At 42.1% G+C, this 19,303-nt stretch overlaps 1 protein-coding gene across 3 annotated transcripts in view; it reads left to right on the forward strand.

Moving 5' to 3' along the window:
- ACAN (aggrecan) overlaps window positions 1–19,303 on the forward strand; it is a 77,236-nt gene that overhangs the window by 15,975 nt on the left and 41,958 nt on the right. For 2 of the 3 annotated variants that reach the window (XM_081964549.1, XM_081964551.1), the window contains exons 2-7: window positions 6,120–6,196; window positions 8,025–8,411; window positions 10,618–10,792; window positions 12,391–12,518; window positions 16,302–16,595; window positions 17,792–18,277. In XM_081964549.1, coding sequence (XP_081820675.1) covers window positions 6,127–6,196; window positions 8,025–8,411; window positions 10,618–10,792; window positions 12,391–12,518; window positions 16,302–16,595; window positions 17,792–18,277 — 1,540 coding nt within the window. In that variant the 5' untranslated portion in view covers window positions 6,120–6,126. The remainder of the gene's footprint in view (window positions 1–6,119; window positions 6,197–8,024; window positions 8,412–10,617; window positions 10,793–12,390; window positions 12,519–16,301; window positions 16,596–17,791; window positions 18,278–19,303) is intronic. The other variant, XM_081964550.1, reaches the window with a different exon arrangement.

Genomic DNA, 19,303 nt, shown 5'->3' on the forward strand with positions numbered 1-19,303 from the left:
AACCTTCGTGTTTGCCTCCCTGGTTAAGCTATGAAAAAGTTAAGTTGAGTTTTAATTCTAGGTGTGGCCATTTCGTTCATCTGTGGTCTTGTTTAAATGCAGATGTGACTCATTCCGCTCTTTACTCAGGAGCCTGCCCACTGGAAAATAATTTATTCTTTAAAAAAAAAAACCTGAAATGAGAAGGTTGTTCCGTTCACTTTCAGCCTTGTACAAAATGGTTCTTCTAAGCATCTCTATGAGTCATTTGACATAACAACGGCCATCTTGTTTTTTCGAAAATGGTAAAGTTCTCCCAGGTACTCTGCTCCAATCTGGATGCTCCCAGATAGATAAACTTCATCTCCCATAATCATCAGCCATTTTGGGCAGCGTTAAAGATTCTGGAATTAAATTCTCCTCAGACTCCACACATTCAGAGCAGGGTTGGGTTCCGGCAAGCACTACTGCTGGTTTGCTGGTTTGCTCATGTGCGCCCTGGGTGCGCCCTTGATGTGTGCTGCGCACGTATGCGCAGTGCAATTAAAATTGTTCTGCACATACGCAGAACTGAAAAACAAGATGGCCACACCTATAGCGCTGCCTGGAGAACCTGTTTGGGGCGTGGTAGGCCTGGGTCGCTGCAGGTTCCAGCGACCCAGGCCGCCAAATAACTATCGGTTTGGCCAAAACGGTCCAAATTGGTAGAAACCCAACCACTGATTCAGAGGTGTCCTAGTTAAGAAAGGCTATTCAGGAAAAAAGATGGAGGCAATAGAACCAGATCCAGACTGCAATCTAGATAACAAATTAACCAAGTGACAAATAAACAGTGTTGTACCTTATGATTCTTGACGAAAGTATCTTGTCTTTCTACGTACACTGAGAGCCTAGGCACCAAAGACAAATTCCTTGTGTGTCCAATCACACTTGGCCAATAAAGAATTCTATTCTACAAATAAACAGTTTCAAGCATCAGAATTGTAGAGCTCAGTGCTTTATGATTACCTGTGTAGTTAATGGCTGAATTAGCTTGGATTTTTTGTGTTTGTAAGAGTGTACTTATTCAATATTAGTTATGGAAAGGTTAGTGATATTGTGATGAATAATTCAAATATCAGAGTTATAGAGTTCAGTGATTTATAACATATCTGTATGGTCCCTTTGCAGCAAAGGGCAGCACGATGTCGTGTAGCAACTATGTTAACGATTAAACTTACATCGCCTTGAAACGTTTGTGTTGTGTTTGAATAAGAACGTACTCATTCAACGTTAGTTATGGAAAGATTGGTGGTATTGTACTGAAATGATATTCACACTGACTGCTACAGCTGTGTTTTTATTGTGTGCTTTCTGTAATGGCTGGGTTGCTGCTGTTTTTAAATTATTATTGCTTTTCAGGTTTGTCATGTTGCTTGCAATCACGTTCCTAACTGCTAAGAAGCTGAAATAACAAGGAACAAAATGAATGGGGGTAGGGGTGATTTAATTATTATTATTTTTTAAAAAGGAAGGTCTAATGAACATTTGCAAAAGACTTAAGAATGTGCAATTAACACTCCAGAAGCTCCAGTGGGGGCAAAATGAAGCAGCATGCATGGTTTTGTGCAGACCCCGGTGTGCGCATGTATCACCTCTCCTGCAAGAACTGCATTGGCTGCCAATTTGCTTCCGGGTGCAATTCAAAATGCTGGTTGTCACCTTTAAAGCCCTTCATGGCTTGGGACCAGATTATCTGAGGGACTGTCTCTTGCCAGTCACATCTACCCGACCCATCAGAGCGGGAGGGAGGGAATGTTGCGGGTCCCATCCCAGAGGGAGATGCACCTGTTGGGACCCAGAAGAAGGGTCTTGTCCATGGTGGCTCCCTCTCTGTGGAACCTCATTCTCCCACAGATTAGAACGCCCCCCACTTTAGCACTCTTCCGGAAGGCTCTGAAGACCTGGCTCTGCCAGTGGGCTTGGAGAACCCAGAGCGGGATGGAGGCCATTAAATGGCTTCTGTGATCTGCTGTTGCTGGGGTGGCTGATTTTATTATATTAACTTATTGGGGTCATTTTATTAGTTTTACTGCTTTAAATGAGGTTTTATACTTTGTAAGCCGCCTTGAGTCATCAGGGGCGAATAGGCGTGTAATATAAATTCAATTATAAATAAAATAAATAATAAATACCATATAAGTCACACCTTTTTTCCTCAAAGAAAAGAGGCTGAAAATCTAGCTGTGTTTTATACACTGAATACAGCATTTTTTTTGCCTCCTGAAACCCCTCCCCCTTCACCAAAATGGCCATGCATAGCCTTTAGGAGGCTTTCAGAGTGCTCCTGGGGGCTGGGGAGGGCAGAAATGAACAAAAAATGGGCCATTTTTGTTCATTTTTTGCCCCCATCTCACCCCCCAGGAGCACTCTACAAGCCTCCTAAAGGCTATTCATGCCCTTTTTTAAAATTTGCCTCTTCAAAACCTTGGTGTGTCTTATACTCCGGTGTGTCTTATACTCCAAAAACTACGGTTTTTTTTTAAATTGTCTCTCTTTTGCATATTTCTTTTTAACAGACAGAATGCAGGAGAAAACTCCCTAGGCTGATTTGGCTTCCCCAAGCTGCAAGTTAATTTATTAAGTGATCCTGGCAAGACTGGTGGCACTTTTCATGGCAATGCTTCATTCTCTGCCTTTCTTTTTTATCTCCTTCCTTCCCTGTTTTCTTCTGCAATTAAGTAGCTGACAGACCAGTAAGGAAGGATTTCCCTGAAATAATGGAGGCACCTGATGTTCTTTCCCTCCATGACCCAGAACAAATAGCTATAAAGTTTCTCCTTTTTGATTTTTGACGTTTTTGTGCTCTCACAGTTTGATTGATTCCAAAAATGTCCAGGAGAGAATAGCAGCAAAACAAGAGAAGATTTTTTTTCAATGTTCTCTTCCCCCACCCCTCCCACCAAAAAACAACAGTCTTAATCCAAAGTAATTATTTATTTCCCAGGCCCATGGATAGAAAGAGGCAAGACTGGCTGAAATACACTGAGTTCAGCAGACCTGCACAAATTTTGACGTGCTAAGTGGGACCAAAGTTCGAAAGCGTGTAAAAATACAAGTAGAAAAATAGGGACCACCTTTGGCATTTCCGTGTGCCTTTGGCATTTATTCATGCCGGCCACATGACCATGGAGATGTCTTTGGACAGCGCTGGCTCTTTGGCTTTGGCTTTGAAACAGAGATAAGCACCACCCCCTAGAGTTGGGAACGATTAGCACGGATATGCGAGGGGAACTTTTACCTTTAAGTGGGATGAAGTGCATCAGGCACATGTAGGCAAACATTGGGGAACACCACTAAATCTGTTTCTTGAATAACTCCTGTTCTTCTGGCTTTGTACAATACACCAAACTCTAAATTAACCTACTGAACTGGAGCTTTGTACAAAGTTCTAAGCAACAAGGTGAAGAAACCAAGATTAAATCTGACTCGACGTGCTATATCACTAGGAATGAACAAACTATTTGATTTTGCACAATTGTGCTGCAAAATATAAAGAAGGTGTCTTTTGTACATTTATCTTATCACAATATATAGCCAAAATGGGCCAACTTTCTGTGGGACAATTCAACAAAAAGAAACGTTTTCCTTATATGCAGTATAAGGAAAACTTGTACAAAATGGTTTTATAGATGGCACTTTGCACCAGCAAGCTTGGCTAGTATGTACAAAGAAAGATCAGCCAAATGTTGGAAATGTAACCAAACACCAGGTTCATATTACCATATGTGGTAGACATGTCCCAAAACTAAAAAATACTGTTGAAAATTCATATCTGGTTGGGCACCCTACTGGAAAAATACGACAAAAAGACTACATATTTAATTTTACATATACCGACCACGGCTAGGATTGTATTTGCGCAACAGTGGAAGAGTGAGGAGATCCTGTCAGACAAGAGGGTAATTCAGAAAATAATGGAATGTGCAGAAATGGACAGATTAACACTTATTATCAAGGACAGAGAAGAAAGTGAATATTTTTTGACATGGGATGTATTTTATCAATGGCTGGAGAATAGAAACAGAAGTTAGGAAGGAGGAGATATAAGAAGAGAAAATGTTACTTTGGAGAAACGTTTATGATGATATTATGTATTATTGTAATTATCTTGATATATAGTTGTGTTATAAATGTTATTGTAATGAATATAACAACAAGTATGAATTCTCAAATAATCGTACCAAGTTCACACACTGTTTGATGGAGCTGAAAAGTATTATAAATAAAATAAATAAAACATTTTTTAAAAAAAGAAACGTTAAATTAATTTCTACAGGACTGTGGCCTATAATCATAAAAGAAAGATAAGCTAACCCAGAAATGCAAGAGTTACAATCATTTCAATGAAAATGTGGTCACCAATAGAAAAGTAACTGAATGAAACGATTAATACAGTGTTCAATTATCCCATGGCAAGTAATTTTCCTAACTACTTGTATAAGGATTATTCTTTATGTTATTCATGTTGTCTTCCATTTTTGTATGGACTGCACCAGTAGAGGCTAAACCAATTTCCTTGTATACATGATGTCAAGAAAGGCTTTTAATTTGAATTTGAATTTGAATTTGTCCTGCAACGAGATTGGCAAGTTGCTCTGTGCTGAGTTAACTGTGGCAAGTTGACAAATGATCCCAATGTGTTAGCCATGGTGAGTTGTCCTAGACCCACATAGAGCAGGACAGCAGTTTGATATTCCAACTATGGGTGATTGATTGTGTGCCATCAATTAGATGTTGAATCTTAGAAGACATCTAAATAGATCTTCTCCAGGATGTTGTCCCTAACCTGACCCTTCAAGCCTTCCAATGGTGTACCAATCCACCTTGTGACTAGTTGGCCTCTTCCTGATTTTCATTCCATCTTTCTCAGATTAGAGCCTAGAAAGCTAGATCTTTGTATAATGCATCCCTCTTTGACTAATTCAGTCTTGGTCATTTGTGCTGGATTAAATTGAGGATTAGTTTATTCTATAATCCATTTGTTTCTTTTCCCGCTGCAGTGGCCCAGTGGCTAGAATGCGGTACTGCAGGCTACTTCTGCTGACTGCTGGCTGCCTGCAATTTGGCAGTTTAAATCTCACCAGGCTCAAGGTAGACTCAGCATTCCATCCTTCTGAGGGAGGTAAAATGAGGACCCAGATTGTTAGGGGCCATAGGCTGATTGTGTAACCATTTAGAGAGGGCTAGAAAGCACTGTGAAGCAGTATATAAGTCTAAGTGCTATTGCTATCAAGAAACCAATTGTGATGGATATAACAGGCTAGACAGGGGGGGGGGAATCTTAATGGTAAAATGTTTGGAGAATTTCATTGGTCTTTGAAAATTTTCCATGAAATTGCTTCTACTTTCTCCCTTCTTCATTCCCCATCTGACCAGAACTAAATTGGAGAATTTTGAAAGATGATTTCTGCATCTTTTTATCGGCCCTTCCTAGAAATCCAATAATGTATGACTTGGTATATTAAGTACACATTATTGTCTGGCTCAGCTTGACCCACTTTCTATTCCTCTCCACTTATGCTCGTAAGCCAATTCTACTTTAATATCAACTTGTGCCTCATTAGATATTTGGATATGAAGCCAGCTGAGCTCCTGCATTTCGGTGTACTTGGCTTTTATAGTGCAATTTCAATTCACTGAAGAATTGATGCAAGTATCGTTTGCGCCATGTGTAAGCCAATTTCCTTGTTCAGATGCATCAGAAAAACTGTGATTTAATAAACCTTAGCAGCTGCTAATTAGGAGGTGACAATGTCCAGTTTCCAGCTGTGACTAAACACCAATTTTGAGCAACTCCAGCTGGTCTGAACAATGGTAAGGGAAGTGGAAATTCTAACTCATCAACATCTGGAAGGCTGAGCATTGTCACCTCTTCATTTAAATTCCGTATTGACTGTAATAGGCAGCGCATCCAAAATATTGAAATGCAGAGTATTTTTCTTCCTTGCCAGGTACAGGAGGTGAAATCCTAAATGTGTCGTTGTATAAACTCTTGCTGTCTGTCTATGTACTTGATATGGACTGTTACACGATCCTTGGTTATTGTTTTGTTCATCCTACCAAAAATACTAATTCACTATCCTCTGTTTGTATTTCAGGAAAAACATGACCACTTTACTACTAGTATTTGTGTGTTTGCCTGTCATCGCTGCAGCCACCTCTGTGGAAATTTTAGGTATGTCACACCTGGGGCTCACCTTTACTATGAAATGTAAAATAAAACAGAAGCAATTCAGTGCCTTTTCTAGGAAGTAATGGAGTAATGAGTTTATGCAAGTCGTGGTTTAGCTATTATTGTACATCCAGAAGACTCCATCCCTTCTGCCCTTGTCTAAAGAACTTTCGGCATTTTACAGATGCACTCATGGTAGAAACTGAAGAAGGAGGAGAAAATATCGTAGAGAAACAACAACCGAAGTAACAATAAGTGGGCTCAGTCCCCAAATGCTCTACAAAAGAGCTCTGTTTTAAGTTTTTTGCAGAAGGCAGAGAGAGAGAGAGAGAGAGAGAGAGAGAGAGAGAGAGAGAGAGAGAGAGCGCCAAACTAATGTCAACTGGGAGTCCATTCCAAAGAGGCGGCACTGCCACAAAGAAGCAACTTCCCAGAATTGAGGAACCACAATCCTTTTCACCTCCTGGAAGTGAGGAACCACAGGCTGCTTCTTCTGGAATAGTTGTGCAGCTCCAGCTGATTCTAACTGGAGAAAGCCGTCTTGGAAGCCACCAAGTGCCAAGCCATAGAGGGTTCTACTGATTGAAACCAGTACTTCAAATTGAACTTAGAGAAGCTTATTGGCAACTCGTGTAAGGGTTGTAGCACATACATCATGTGCTCCCAATGACATAAATTAAGGAATATAAAGGCTGCTGCAATCTGGACCCTCTGCAGCTTCCAAGTAGGTCTTTAAACAATCCCAAGTACAGCATGCAAGAGAAGGCTAGTTGGCTAATGGGAAAGGCATGAGCCATTTTAGCGAAGTTCTTTCATCCCAGGTAGGGCCTTTGCTAGTGTACCAACCAAAGCCAAACCAAGCCTCCATGGCTACAGTCTTCACCTTCTCTTTCAGAAGAAGTCCAAGAGGATCTTTAAGTTGCAGACTTGCTTCTTCATGGGTAGGAGCTTCCCACTAAGTGACAACAATGGAACAAACAAAGAGTTTTGGTGGACTATAATACCGCCATATTGCTTGGATTCAACTGAGCCTGTTTTTGCAGTTCAGACTTCATTTTTTTCCTGGCAGTGGGACAAGACTGATAGCCTCTCCAGCACTATGAAATCATATAGACTGCTATGGTGCATTTTATTTTTCCCCCTATATAGGGCCTCCGGGAGGGCAGAGAAGGCTGTTTTCGCCCTCCCAGGCTCCTATAAAGCCTCCGGAGCCTGGGAAGGGTGAAAAAAGCACACTAAAAATGGAGGGGAATGCTGGTCGTGCGCGCATGCACACTGGGGTCACGCGCATAACACTATGGCTGTGGCACACCCATGCATGACCCCCCCTGCGCTCCCCCTGTTTTTGGTACGCGATCCACAAAAGGTTCACCATCACTGGCCTAGAAGTTTGGAGCGGGAGGGGGAGTGACAAAATGTGTGTTGTGATCTTCTGTTCAATATTGCAACGTACATTACGTCATTTTGGCATCAGTCTGGCGAACATGGATACTTATAGTGTTCAAGGAAGTATTTTGCCTTAGTTTGCAAAAGTTGTATTTGTAAATGTTATTGTATTCTTTACATAAACAAATTAAATGCAAGGTTTATATATATATGGAAACGCCTGGCAATGGTAATATTAAAGATTGAATTGCACTGGGGGGTGGGGAAACCATACCACCAACATTTAGAGTTGTGTCTAAGGGCTGGCCATGTTTGCCAATAAAAGGATACAGGCAGTTGTTCCATGGGGCCTGGTTTGGAAATGATTCTGCCTGTTTAACAAACAAGGATGATTCTGCGGTACTGTTATTTCACTCTTCTTTTCTCCTTTTCTTTTGGGGATCAGTAGATCACAGTGGCACACTCAGTGTGAGCATACCTTTACGTGCTCCTCTGCGGGTTTCCCTGGGAAGAACTTTGACCATTCCCTGCTACTTTATCGACACTTTGGGGCCGGTCACCACAGCTCCCAACACCCCACCAGTGTCCCCAAGGATCAAATGGAGCAAACTATCAGAAGGGAAAGAAGTTGACCTTCTAGTGGCCATGGACGGGCAGGTCCGGATCAATAGTCCCTACAAGGAGTCTATCTCTCTACCCAATTATCCTTCCATACCAACTGATGCTACTCTGGAAATCAAGACACTCCGGTCCAATGACACTGGGATCTACCGCTGTGAAGTCATTCATGGTATCGAGGATAGCCAGGACACGGTGGAGGTGAAAGTTAAAGGTGAGTGTTCTGACCTAGGCTTTCCCCAGCAACACGAAGCCAAGCCCTCATCCCGATAAACCCCTTTTATTTAATTTACCGTGAATTCCTCTCCAGCAAAGTCATTGCCCACAGTCTTTTAAGATAGTTCACAATTACTGATCTTTATCAGGCTTGGAGAGTGGCTAAGCTGATATCTTTTAGACGCTGCAATACTTGGCAAGGATGCAGGAATGAACTAATTATCTCCTGCAAACTCCACTCCCCTTTCGCTCCTCTTTTATTTCCTCTGGGAGGGGCCATTCACCATCTACCTGTGGCCTTACTCGCAAATCGACCCCTGTTCTTTAGCTGTTCCCTTCGTCTGGCAACTCTCCGCATGTGCACACTGGGAACAGGCTCCAGCTACTCATCTGCCTCACTGATGTCTGACTCTGAAGGCAACTGATAACTGTCAGACGGCCCTGGCCCACTCTCTGCCTCCAACACAGAGCCCTCATCAGAGCCTTCCCCAGAGTCCAGGACTGGCCCATGTTCCTCCCCAACCTCCTCACTGTCCGAATCTGCTGCCAGCTCTGCTGGCCTCTGACGGACCACAACAGTGAAAAAGAAAATCTTCTTTACTGCTTTGGGGCCATGTTTTGATTGGAGCATGTGCTACAATTTTCTCTTCCATTTTTATGAAGGGTCCTTGATGCTCTCTGAGCTTGGTTAAATTGTTTGGGTAATGAAGCATTTGCAAGAAAACAACCAAGCTCAGAGAGCACCAAGGACCTCTCATTTCATCCCTGGGCTACAAATATTCTTCATTATTGGTACCTCCATTTTTATTCTTACTGGTCCTCATTTATTTTGATGAAAGTATATGTTTAATTATGAATCAGAAGGCTAAATTTTAAGTCAGAAAGTATGAACTAGTGTCGTTTAGATTGCTCTGGGTGAACATGTAAAAGATGGCAATTGTTGTGTGTTGCGCTTTAGTGATAATAAAAGGACTACAGATGAGCTTCAGGGGGAAAAATGTACAATATTCTCTGATCCAGCATGATAAAATATTCTGCTAAGAAGCCTGAATGGATGGGTGGGAATGAGATGAGATAGCACACAGAACAATGAGTTATTCAGAGATCTAAGAATGACCAAGTTCTTAGATCTCTGCACTGAGTCTGTTTACACTGAACATGTATTCATTTGAATGTGTCAAAGAAGCAAATATAAATCTAAAAGCATTACTAATGTACTGTTGAAGGTTAGAAGGTTATACCTTTTGCTTGGCAAGATTCTGCCTATTGGTTATAAGGATTGGATCTCACTCTCTCATCTCTTGTCTTGGCCCTGACATCAATCTTGCCAAATTAAAGTATAACCTGCTAAGCTACTAGATACAACCTGAAAGATTCTAGAGTATAATTACCCTGAAGTTCTTTCCCCTCCCACATCCATCTTGGGATTGCACATTCCCTTGATCTGGGTCTCTATCTGGGAATGGTCTGTTTTGGCAAATTCCACCCTCTCTGCTCCTACATATTATATTGATATTGGTGAGTCCAAAAGGGATTAGCATAACTACACCATAGGCACAGACAAAGGATAAAGTGATTGCTTTCAGTATAAACAGCATGAAATTTCAGTGTGTTTCACTTCCTTTGACTTCCTTTGACGTCACCATGCTCTTTGGGTGAAATGATGTCATTGAGTGAAGTCAGAAATATTCATCCTTTTTTGTGGAGTGTTAAATGTCAAACTTGAAGTGCGAAATGAAGATCACGTTTTTCTCCTAGTTTACTTTACTTTACTTTTATTTGTGCTTTCTAGACCACCCCCTCTCCCAAAAGGGACTCGGGGCGGTGTACAGTCCATACAAGAAATACAACATATGAATAATTAAATAATTAAACAGTTAAAATTGTTAAATAGATAGATAGATATGGAGGAGGTTAAAAAGAAGGTTAAAACGAACTAAAAAGCACTTCCATTTGACCCATTTTTATTCGAAAATGGTTTTACATTTTGTCATTGACCTCTATGGATATGAACGGCTCAAACTGCAAGCACACATCATACAAAGTTTGGCTGCTTTTTTTTGGGGGGGGGGGGAACTAGCATCGTGTAGATACTCAACCCTTTTATTAAGCTAAGCATCAAAATATTGCAGCAATCCAGAAAGTGGGTAAGTTCAGAAGCCAAGTGGAGCCTGTGGTGTGAACTGAACCAATGTGTTTTCCAGGGATCGTGTTCCATTACAGAGCCATTTCTACACGCTACACATTGAACTTTGAGAAGGCGAAGCAGGCATGCATCCAGAACAGTGCAGTCATTGCAACTCCTGAGCAGCTCCAGGCTGCCTATGATGATGGCTTTGACCAATGCGATGCTGGCTGGTTATCTGATCAAACCGTCAGGTAAGCAATAGCTAGGGGGGATGGTGGGGCGTTGTGTTCCATTTCTTACAACACATCTGTCAGGCATGAAGAATTGGGACCACGCATTAATTTCCAGTTAAGACGATGTATTGCTCATGTCGATACACAAGAATCTAGTCAACAAACAGTCATCACTAAATTGGCACTAGACAGAGTCAGTGGAATTCAAGAGGGGTTGGAGTTAGACCATTTGTGGGAATGTAATGACTCTAGGCTGATTCCATTCTTGACTCCACCACCTGGCTCTTCCTGCCCTTCTCGTACACCGTCTGGGTAAACGAGAATACATTTCCATATTCCCCAGCCAGGGTGGTCAGTATGGAGAAGTAGGGCGATATGCAAACACAGAGATTAATAATGTTGAAATATCAAGTGGTGCTGTAGAGAAGGAGTAGGAAATTATATGACTTGACTAACTCCCTCCTGTCCATATGATGAGAACTGAAGGTTTTATAGTAGGTGAGGAATCGGGTTTCTCTCTCCACACGATTCTGCTGTCCTGGATAGTATTAGAAATTCAGGAAAGAAAAATAAAAAATTGCAGGGATCACTGAACTATTTCTCCCACCATCCCTCACAGATTGGCCTGCTTGCTGTGAGTAGTAGTTAAGTGACTTCCAGAAGGTTACGTTTTGTATAACTCTGCTGCAAGGCAGAGATGGGCAACTCGAGGCCTCATCCCTGAGATTTACACCTCCAGAATCCAGTTGTCATGGTTTCCTATCAGTTAAAGGTAGGGTACCCATTGAGCTACAGTAAAAGCCCTAGAAGAGGCTTAGCCAAGTGGGGGGGGGACCCGAAACAACTGAATAGAACAGAATAACCAAGTTGGAAGGAACCTTGGAGGTCTTCTAGTCCAACCCCCTGCTCAGGCAGGAAACCCTATCCCATTTCAGACAAATGGTTATCCAACATCTTCTTAAAAACTTCCAGTGTTGGAGGATTCACAACTTCTGGAGGCAAGTTGTTCCTCTGATTAATTGTTCTAACTGCCAGGAAATTTCTCCTTGGTTCTAAGTTGCTTCTCTCCTTGCGTAGTTTCCACCCATTGCTTCTTTGTTCTACCCTCAGGTAGAAGAATAGCTTGACTCCCTCTTCTTTCTGGCAGCCCCTGAGATATTGGAACGCTGCTATCATGTCACCCCCTAGTCCTTATTTTCTTTAAACTAAACCAGAGGCAAGCAACCTTAAACATTCAAAGAGCCACAAAGATCCTAACTGGAAGTTCAACTCTGGAACTGACTGAAAGTCCGGTTCCCCCACCATAGAGTCTCCTCCTAGCACGGTGTCCTTTTTCCTCTACCTGTCCTAACTGAAAGCTCTATCAATTGTGGAGCTTACCGGCGACAGGGAGCTGCAGCAGAGGGATGAAAGAGCCACATGCGGCTCCAGAGCCATGGGTTGCTGACCTTTGAACTAGGCATACCCATTAATTAAAGCTATTGTTCCGAATGCTCCTTCGGTCTCAATCATATTTTTTCTGGAAATTATTTATATCTCAGAATACACTATTTCCTTTCTCTGTCCTCTCCCTGTGAAAATAAATTTTCATCTCCCTAACTCTTTTATTAAACTAGGTACCCAATGCACCATCCTCGGGAAGGTTGTTATGGTGACAAGGACAACTTTCCTGGAGTGAGAACATATGGTGTTCGAGATACAGATGAGACCTATGATGTCTATTGTTATGCACAGGAAATGGAAGGTAATGGTTTCTTTTTATACTCAACACACTTGTATTCTATTCTTCAGCTAGAAGGCCTTAATGATAGCTGGTGCAGGGTTTAAAACATGGCTCAATGATTTGAGCAGCAAAATAAACACATTGATTGGACGTTCTTTTAGATGCTTTTTAGGGTTGTGTGCCTTTCTCAACCCAACGTGTACAACGATTATTAAATGGGAGTTCTTGTCATCTAAAACATTGGGAATATCCACGCTACTCAGGAAGGGTACTGTGGATATTTTAATCAGCACAATTAAAGGCAATAGCAGAAGAGGAAATGTTGATGGTCAGTCAATGAAGCAGTTACAGAGCAGCTGTTAAGATCAACCAGTTTGATCCACCGACAAAGCAAAGATTTGTCTTGTTCTTCTTTGCCCATTCCCCTTATCCATCCATAGGTACCTATTCAAGAGTTCCCTAGAATCGAGTTCCACAGAATTTCTTGAATTCGAAACTAGAGTCACATCTTATCTAGATAATAATGATATCAAAACTTAATTTCTGGGTGACTTCTCCAAAGGGCGATATGGTTTGCCTCCAGAAGTTGTGGGTGCTCCAGTTCTGGAGTTTTTCAAGAAAGACAACCATTTGTCCAAAATGGCATAGGGTTTCCTGCCTGAGCAGGGGATTGGATTAGAAGACCTCCAAGGTCCCAAGTCTGTTATTCTGTGCTTTGGGTCGGGGAGAACAGCAAGTTTTTTTTTTGAAGGAACTGACCTCCCTTTTATTTAATTTATTTATTTAATTAGATTTCTTTCCCCCTCTCCCCGAATTCTGAATTCCAAAATTATTTTGGAAAATGAGCTACCTCTAACGTTAAGGCAAATGCTCTTTAATAAGTGTTTGGGGTCTATTGGTATCAACTAGTTATTACAAGTAAATTTGTGCTATAATAACTGTACCTTCAACACCAACCCTATTCAGAACATTTTCTAGATTTATCAAAACTCTTATTTCCTTACTTTTTAAAACCCCTGTACTCAAGAATCTGAAAATAGCAGATTTGATACCCTGCTTCTAATTTAATCCTCTCAGCAACCCATGGAGATAAATTATGCTGAGAGAAAAATTGGTCAAAATTGTAGGGGGTGACTGATGGGCTTTATAGTTTAATATTCTGGATTTATCTTTAGGACTGAATGAAAAAGGTTGAATTTGCAGGTAGCAAACTTGGGGAGGAGGGAGCAATTTTCAGACTATTCCCAGGGAGACATAATTCTCTTCTACGGTGTAGCATCTGAGTAGTTAATGAAAATGTATTATAAGTGAAAGAAGGAACAAGCTGAGGAGGGAAAATCTTAAGAGAAAAAGACAGGGGACACCTGTTATTCTTTTCAAATGGATCCAACAGGGAACAACCTCAATTGTTATCCACATTTTTCATTGTGGCCATGACTGATAAAAAATAGGCGGGGTTGCCTTTAGATGATAGGGACTGTAATTTTTCCATGGTCCAGTTCTTCAGAAACCAAGAGTTCCAATTTATTTATTTATTTACCATATGGCAAATACATTGACTTAGACCGTGTTTCCCCCCCCCCCAAATAAGATAGGGTCTTATTTTCTTTTGACCCCCCCCCCGAGATTGTCACTGCGTTAATTGTTTGCTAGCTGAACTGAATAGTTACTGCGCAGGTCATAGGCCCTTATCAGCCATGATTTACTGCGCATGCTTCTTAACACGTTTCATATACATCACACATTCCAGAGACTTCTGTACTTTTGTTCTTCTGTTCGTCTGCCAAGAAGGTGGACGATATTTTGCTCTTGCCAAAATGTAACAATTAGATAGATTTGTTTATTTTTATTTTTTTATATTAAAGTTTGTTTTCATTAGAACTTGTTATCGGGTTTTATTTTCATTTTTTTCTGAAGATATACTTTTTAGGAAAGCCGACGGTCTACACCTCATTAGCTCAGGGTGAAATTTCCCCTGACAGAGATAAGCGCTTGGCCTTATTTCGAGCAGGTCTTATTATTTTTGAGGTGCAAGAGACCCCTTAAGCTTGGCCTGTGGCCCGCAGATCTGCTGATCCAAGAGAGGGCCTGAAGTTTTGTCTTTTTTCTGGCACACTCTTGCCAGCTCTAATGCCACTGGGCCTACCACTTTTTCTGTGTCACCCCTAAGAGAAGGGGTATGATAGCGAGGGTTTGTGGGAGTGGTCTCTGTGAGGCCATTCTGTGTGGATGGCAGGTGCAAGTGGGATGTGTGGGGCATGTCTCCCCCCCCCCCCCACAGCTAAATGCCAGGGACTGGCTGTGCATGGGTTTAAATATTTTAGGGGAGGGATCATTTTTGGCGGAGGAATTATTTTAGTGCATGCACTCAAAAGCCCGATTGGGTTTATTATCTGGGGAGGTCTTATTTTCAGGGAAACAGGGTAGCAGTTCAAATGCTAATATCCCGTCCACCCAGCCATTCAAGGACAGATTGGACTATGTTGGGAAAAAAAAACAGACATTGGGTTGCTGTAAGCTCCTTTGTTGTCCTTTGTGTTAGATATCCACACAAGCTACAGTAGTTTCCACTCCAGTCCTCCATTTAGGCGGGAACCTAGGTTTAAGCTGATTGTTTAAGAGGCCTGACAGCTCCCTATAAAAGGGGAGCTGTCAGACCTCACAGTTGCTGGATTGTACATACTTGTCTGATAATAAAGAGCTGTTGTTGCCTTCAGTCTGGAGTCTGTCCTCTCATTGCCCTGATCTAACACTTTGGGCTTGACAAGGCCACTTTGTTTACCCATTGCCATGTATTGAGAGAGCCAGGTGTTCTACAAAGATGTCAGCCTGCCAACTGTCATTAACTGCCCATTAGTCTAACTTCCAATGGTTGTTAGTCATTTGGTTCACACGTCCTTGCTATCCAGGGATGGCAAGGGCATGTAACATGAGGAGGGGAACTAGCATCACACCCCAAGAGTTCCAATTTCTATTAGATCCATTCTCAGAAATTTGTTTTCTAATCCATTTTCCCCTCCAACGGGTTTTCCCTCTGGACTCTCCAGTCCCTGCATATAAGCAAAGATAAGGTTCTGACTTAGGCTTCCCCAAAAAGCACGAAGCAGATTCCTGATCCTAACAAAAATCCCTTTTATTAAACGAATGTGAATTCCTCTCATTCACCTTCAGCAAAAGCCTGGTAAACAGGCTTTCAAAGGTGAAGTTATGACCACAGACCTCATCTAGCTTGGAAAGCTGCCATAGTAAATATTTTCCAAATGCAATGCTGTGCAAGGAAAGACTTGGCACAGAGTCTCTGAGATTCACGGACAGATCTTCACACTCCTGAAATGAATGAATGAATTGTTTTCTGCAAAAGGCCACTCCCCTTTCGCTCCTCTTTTATTTCCTATGTGAGTGGCCATTCACCGCCCACCTGTGGCTTTACTCCCAAGTTGGCCCTGGTTTCTTAGGTGTTCTTTTTTCTTCTGGCAGCTCTGTGCATGCATACACCAGGAACAGGCTCCAGCTGTTCCTCTGCCTCACTGCTGTCTAGCTTCAAAGGCAGCTGAGAACTGCCAGACAGCTTTGGCCCCATCTCTGCCTCCAATGCAGAGCCCTCGTCTGAGCCTTCCCCAGCCTCCAGGACTGGCCCATGTTCCTCCCCAACCTTCTCACTGTCTGACTCTGCTGCCAGCTCCACTGGCCACTGGCGGGCCACAACAGATAATGGATAGAAGAGTCTAATGAAGCTTCTCAGTAGATAGAAAGGGCACCATTGGGCAGCTCGTCAGTGGCAATAATTGTGCATTGTGATTGCAGGCAAAATCTTCTATGCCACCTCGGCTGAGAAGTTCACCTTTTCAGAAGCAGCAGAGAAATGCCACAGTCTCGGGGCACGTTTGGCAACCACAGGAGAGTTATATCTGGCCTGGAAGGATGGGATGGACGTCTGCAGCGCTGGCTGGCTGGCAGACCGCAGTGTCCGGTATCCCATCAACAAACCAAGTCCCATCTGTGGTGGCAACCTAGTGGGCGTACGTACGGTGTATCTTTACGTCAATCAGACAGGGTATCCTTACCCTCATTCCCGCTACGATGCCATTTGCTACACTGGTGAGTAGAAACAGAAAGAGGCATTGAGCCTTTTTTCCCCCCATTCTGTCTCTATTTTGGCAGTTCTTTCCCCCTCTATATTTTATGTTACCTTCTGCTCCCCACCCTCTTTAAAACACACACAGATGTGCATTTCTCTTCCTCTCAAATATGCATTTGTGTGTCAACATCCTTCCAAAATACACAGCCTTATAAGTTTTCTTTTCTTTCATCTACAAAACTACACGCATCATTTAGGAGATTTAGAGAATCATCTTTCTGCTCTCATTGTGAGAAGTGCAAATATTGTACATTAAAAAAAAAACAGTTCAAACAAATGTGCCCAGCATCACTTTCACTAGAATTACCATAACAAAGCTGTTCAAAATGCACATGTTTCGCCAATGTACCCTAGGAAGATCAAGTTCCACTGACTTTTGTAGGATGATCCTAGAAGAGAAACTGTGGCTAAACATATACATTGCTATATGCCATGGTTTGTTTGAACTGTACATTGTGAAACAAGACAATGGTTGGTGTAGACTATGCTAAGCCATAAGCCATGATTACAAGCCATAACGATTGGAATCACACACAGCCCTCAATCAAAGATGAATAAATCATATCAGGGATTAGTGCAAAGTGTGATCCAAGTCTGGGATCAGAATTAAAGTGCTAGTTAACAAGGTAAACCCATGCAACTTTCTTAAAACGTAGTCTCTGCTATGTGCATAATGCTTACCGCCCAAGTCAATTTAATTCTCTATTACAAGTGAGCCAAATTCGCGGCCTTAGGCTCTTGAAACCCTTTGGAACAGGTACTAGAGATCTGTAAATGGTTTTATTAAATTTAATCATGGTAACTACATCGCTTATTATTAAATTTATAAACAAAAATCAAGGTGGCGCAATGATTAGAATGCAGTATTGCAGGCTAACTCTGCCCACTGCCAGCAGTTCGATCTTGAATGGCTGAAGGTTGACTCAGTCTTCCATCCTTCCCAGGTTGGTAATGTGAGGACCCAGATTGTTGGGAGCAATATGCTGACTCTGTAAACCACTTAAAGAAGGCTGTAAAACACTGCGAAGCGGTATATAAGTCTAAGTGCTATTGCTATTGCTAAAGTCCTGGAAACATCCCTAAAAAGGGTGTGCTCCCTATTGTGATTTGCCTTCACCAAACGAATAACCCGACAGTTATCTCTTTTGTGCTTTAGATGTTGGCATTCATGTCATCCATGACAATATCACAGAGGACTCTGTCGATGAAGTGGGCAGTGGCTTCCCCATCCAGACATTCACTGAGACGGATATTGAGCTGGAGCTTTCACACACCACTACCAAAGAAGAAGCTCGAGGAAGCATTGCAACCTTGGAACCTATTGACTTTACTGCCACCACCTTAGAGGTGGATGAAGCCATCACAGAAACTCCAGATCTCTTTCCAACAGGTTTCACGAGTGAGACAGAGAACAGGACTGAGATTGGGATCTGGGAGGACTTAGAAAACGGTACGATCTCAACCCTGGAGACACTCTTCCCCACCGATATCCCAGAAACAACATCAGAGGAATATAATTCATGGTCTACTGCCACAACTGAATCTGAATCAGCCTCACCGTTTACAGTAGAAGAGCAAATTGTGCCAGGGACAGTGGCTTCTCCTGTTGATCAAGTCCCTCAGAAACCCACTTCTCCCACAGGTACACAACCAAGGCTATCCTCTGTTTTTCAATGAATATTTCACCTTTGTGTTTGTATTTATTAGTTTGTCAATCATGTACAAGATAGCAGGTAGAAGTATAAACATGGACATGAACAAGGGAAATGAGTACAAATAAATGGGGACAGTAGGACAGGGATGGTAGGCACGCTGGTGCGCTTATGTACGCCCCCTTTAAGGACCTCTTAAGAATGGGGTGAGGTCCACGGTAGACAGTTTGAGGTTGAAGCTGTGAGGTTTGAGGTTGTAAGCACGGTAGAGCATTCCAGGTGTTGACCACTCTATTGCTGAAGTCGTATTTTCTGCAATCAAGTTTGGAAGGGTTTACCTTGAGTTTGTATGTATTGTTTGCCCGTGTATTATTGCACATGAAGCTGAAGAAGTTGTTGACAGGTAAGACATTGTAACAGACAATTGTGTGTACTATGCTTAGATCGAACCACAGGCAATGCAGTTCCAGATTGTCCTTCCTATATGCTAAGGTGAAGCATCAAGCTGATTAATGGACAAAAACAATAGAGAATTCAAAAACAATAAGCAAAAGCACTGAAGTGATTAGTAGCATATTATTATTATTATTATTATGCTGCATGGCTTGGTATCAGGTTATCAGAAGGATAATTTTTTTTCCCAATCACATCTACCTAACCCTTCAGAGCAGGGAGGCAGGGAATGTGCAAGTCCCCTCTCCAAATGAGGTACATCTGGTGTAAGTGGGACCCAGAAGAACGGTCTTCTTCGTTATCCCCGTGGCAATTAGATTGGGCCCCATTTTGACACACTTTTGCAAAGTCCTGAAGACGTGGTTTGGTCAACAGGCCTAGGAAACCCAGAGTGGGATAGAGTCCAACAAGAGGATTATCTGATTTAGTGTTTTCACCAGGGAGGTGGAATGGAGTTATTGTTTTTATTGTTTCTTGGATTTTACTGTATACTAGCTGATAACCCGGCACTGCCCGGGTATTTATTTATCCCAACCCTCCTTCCATGAATGTTGCCACAATTT

Source organism: Natrix helvetica (assembly GCF_964273705.1).
Source record: "Natrix helvetica genome assembly, chromosome: 12".
Lineage (NCBI taxonomy): Eukaryota > Metazoa > Chordata > Lepidosauria > Squamata > Natricidae > Natrix > Natrix helvetica.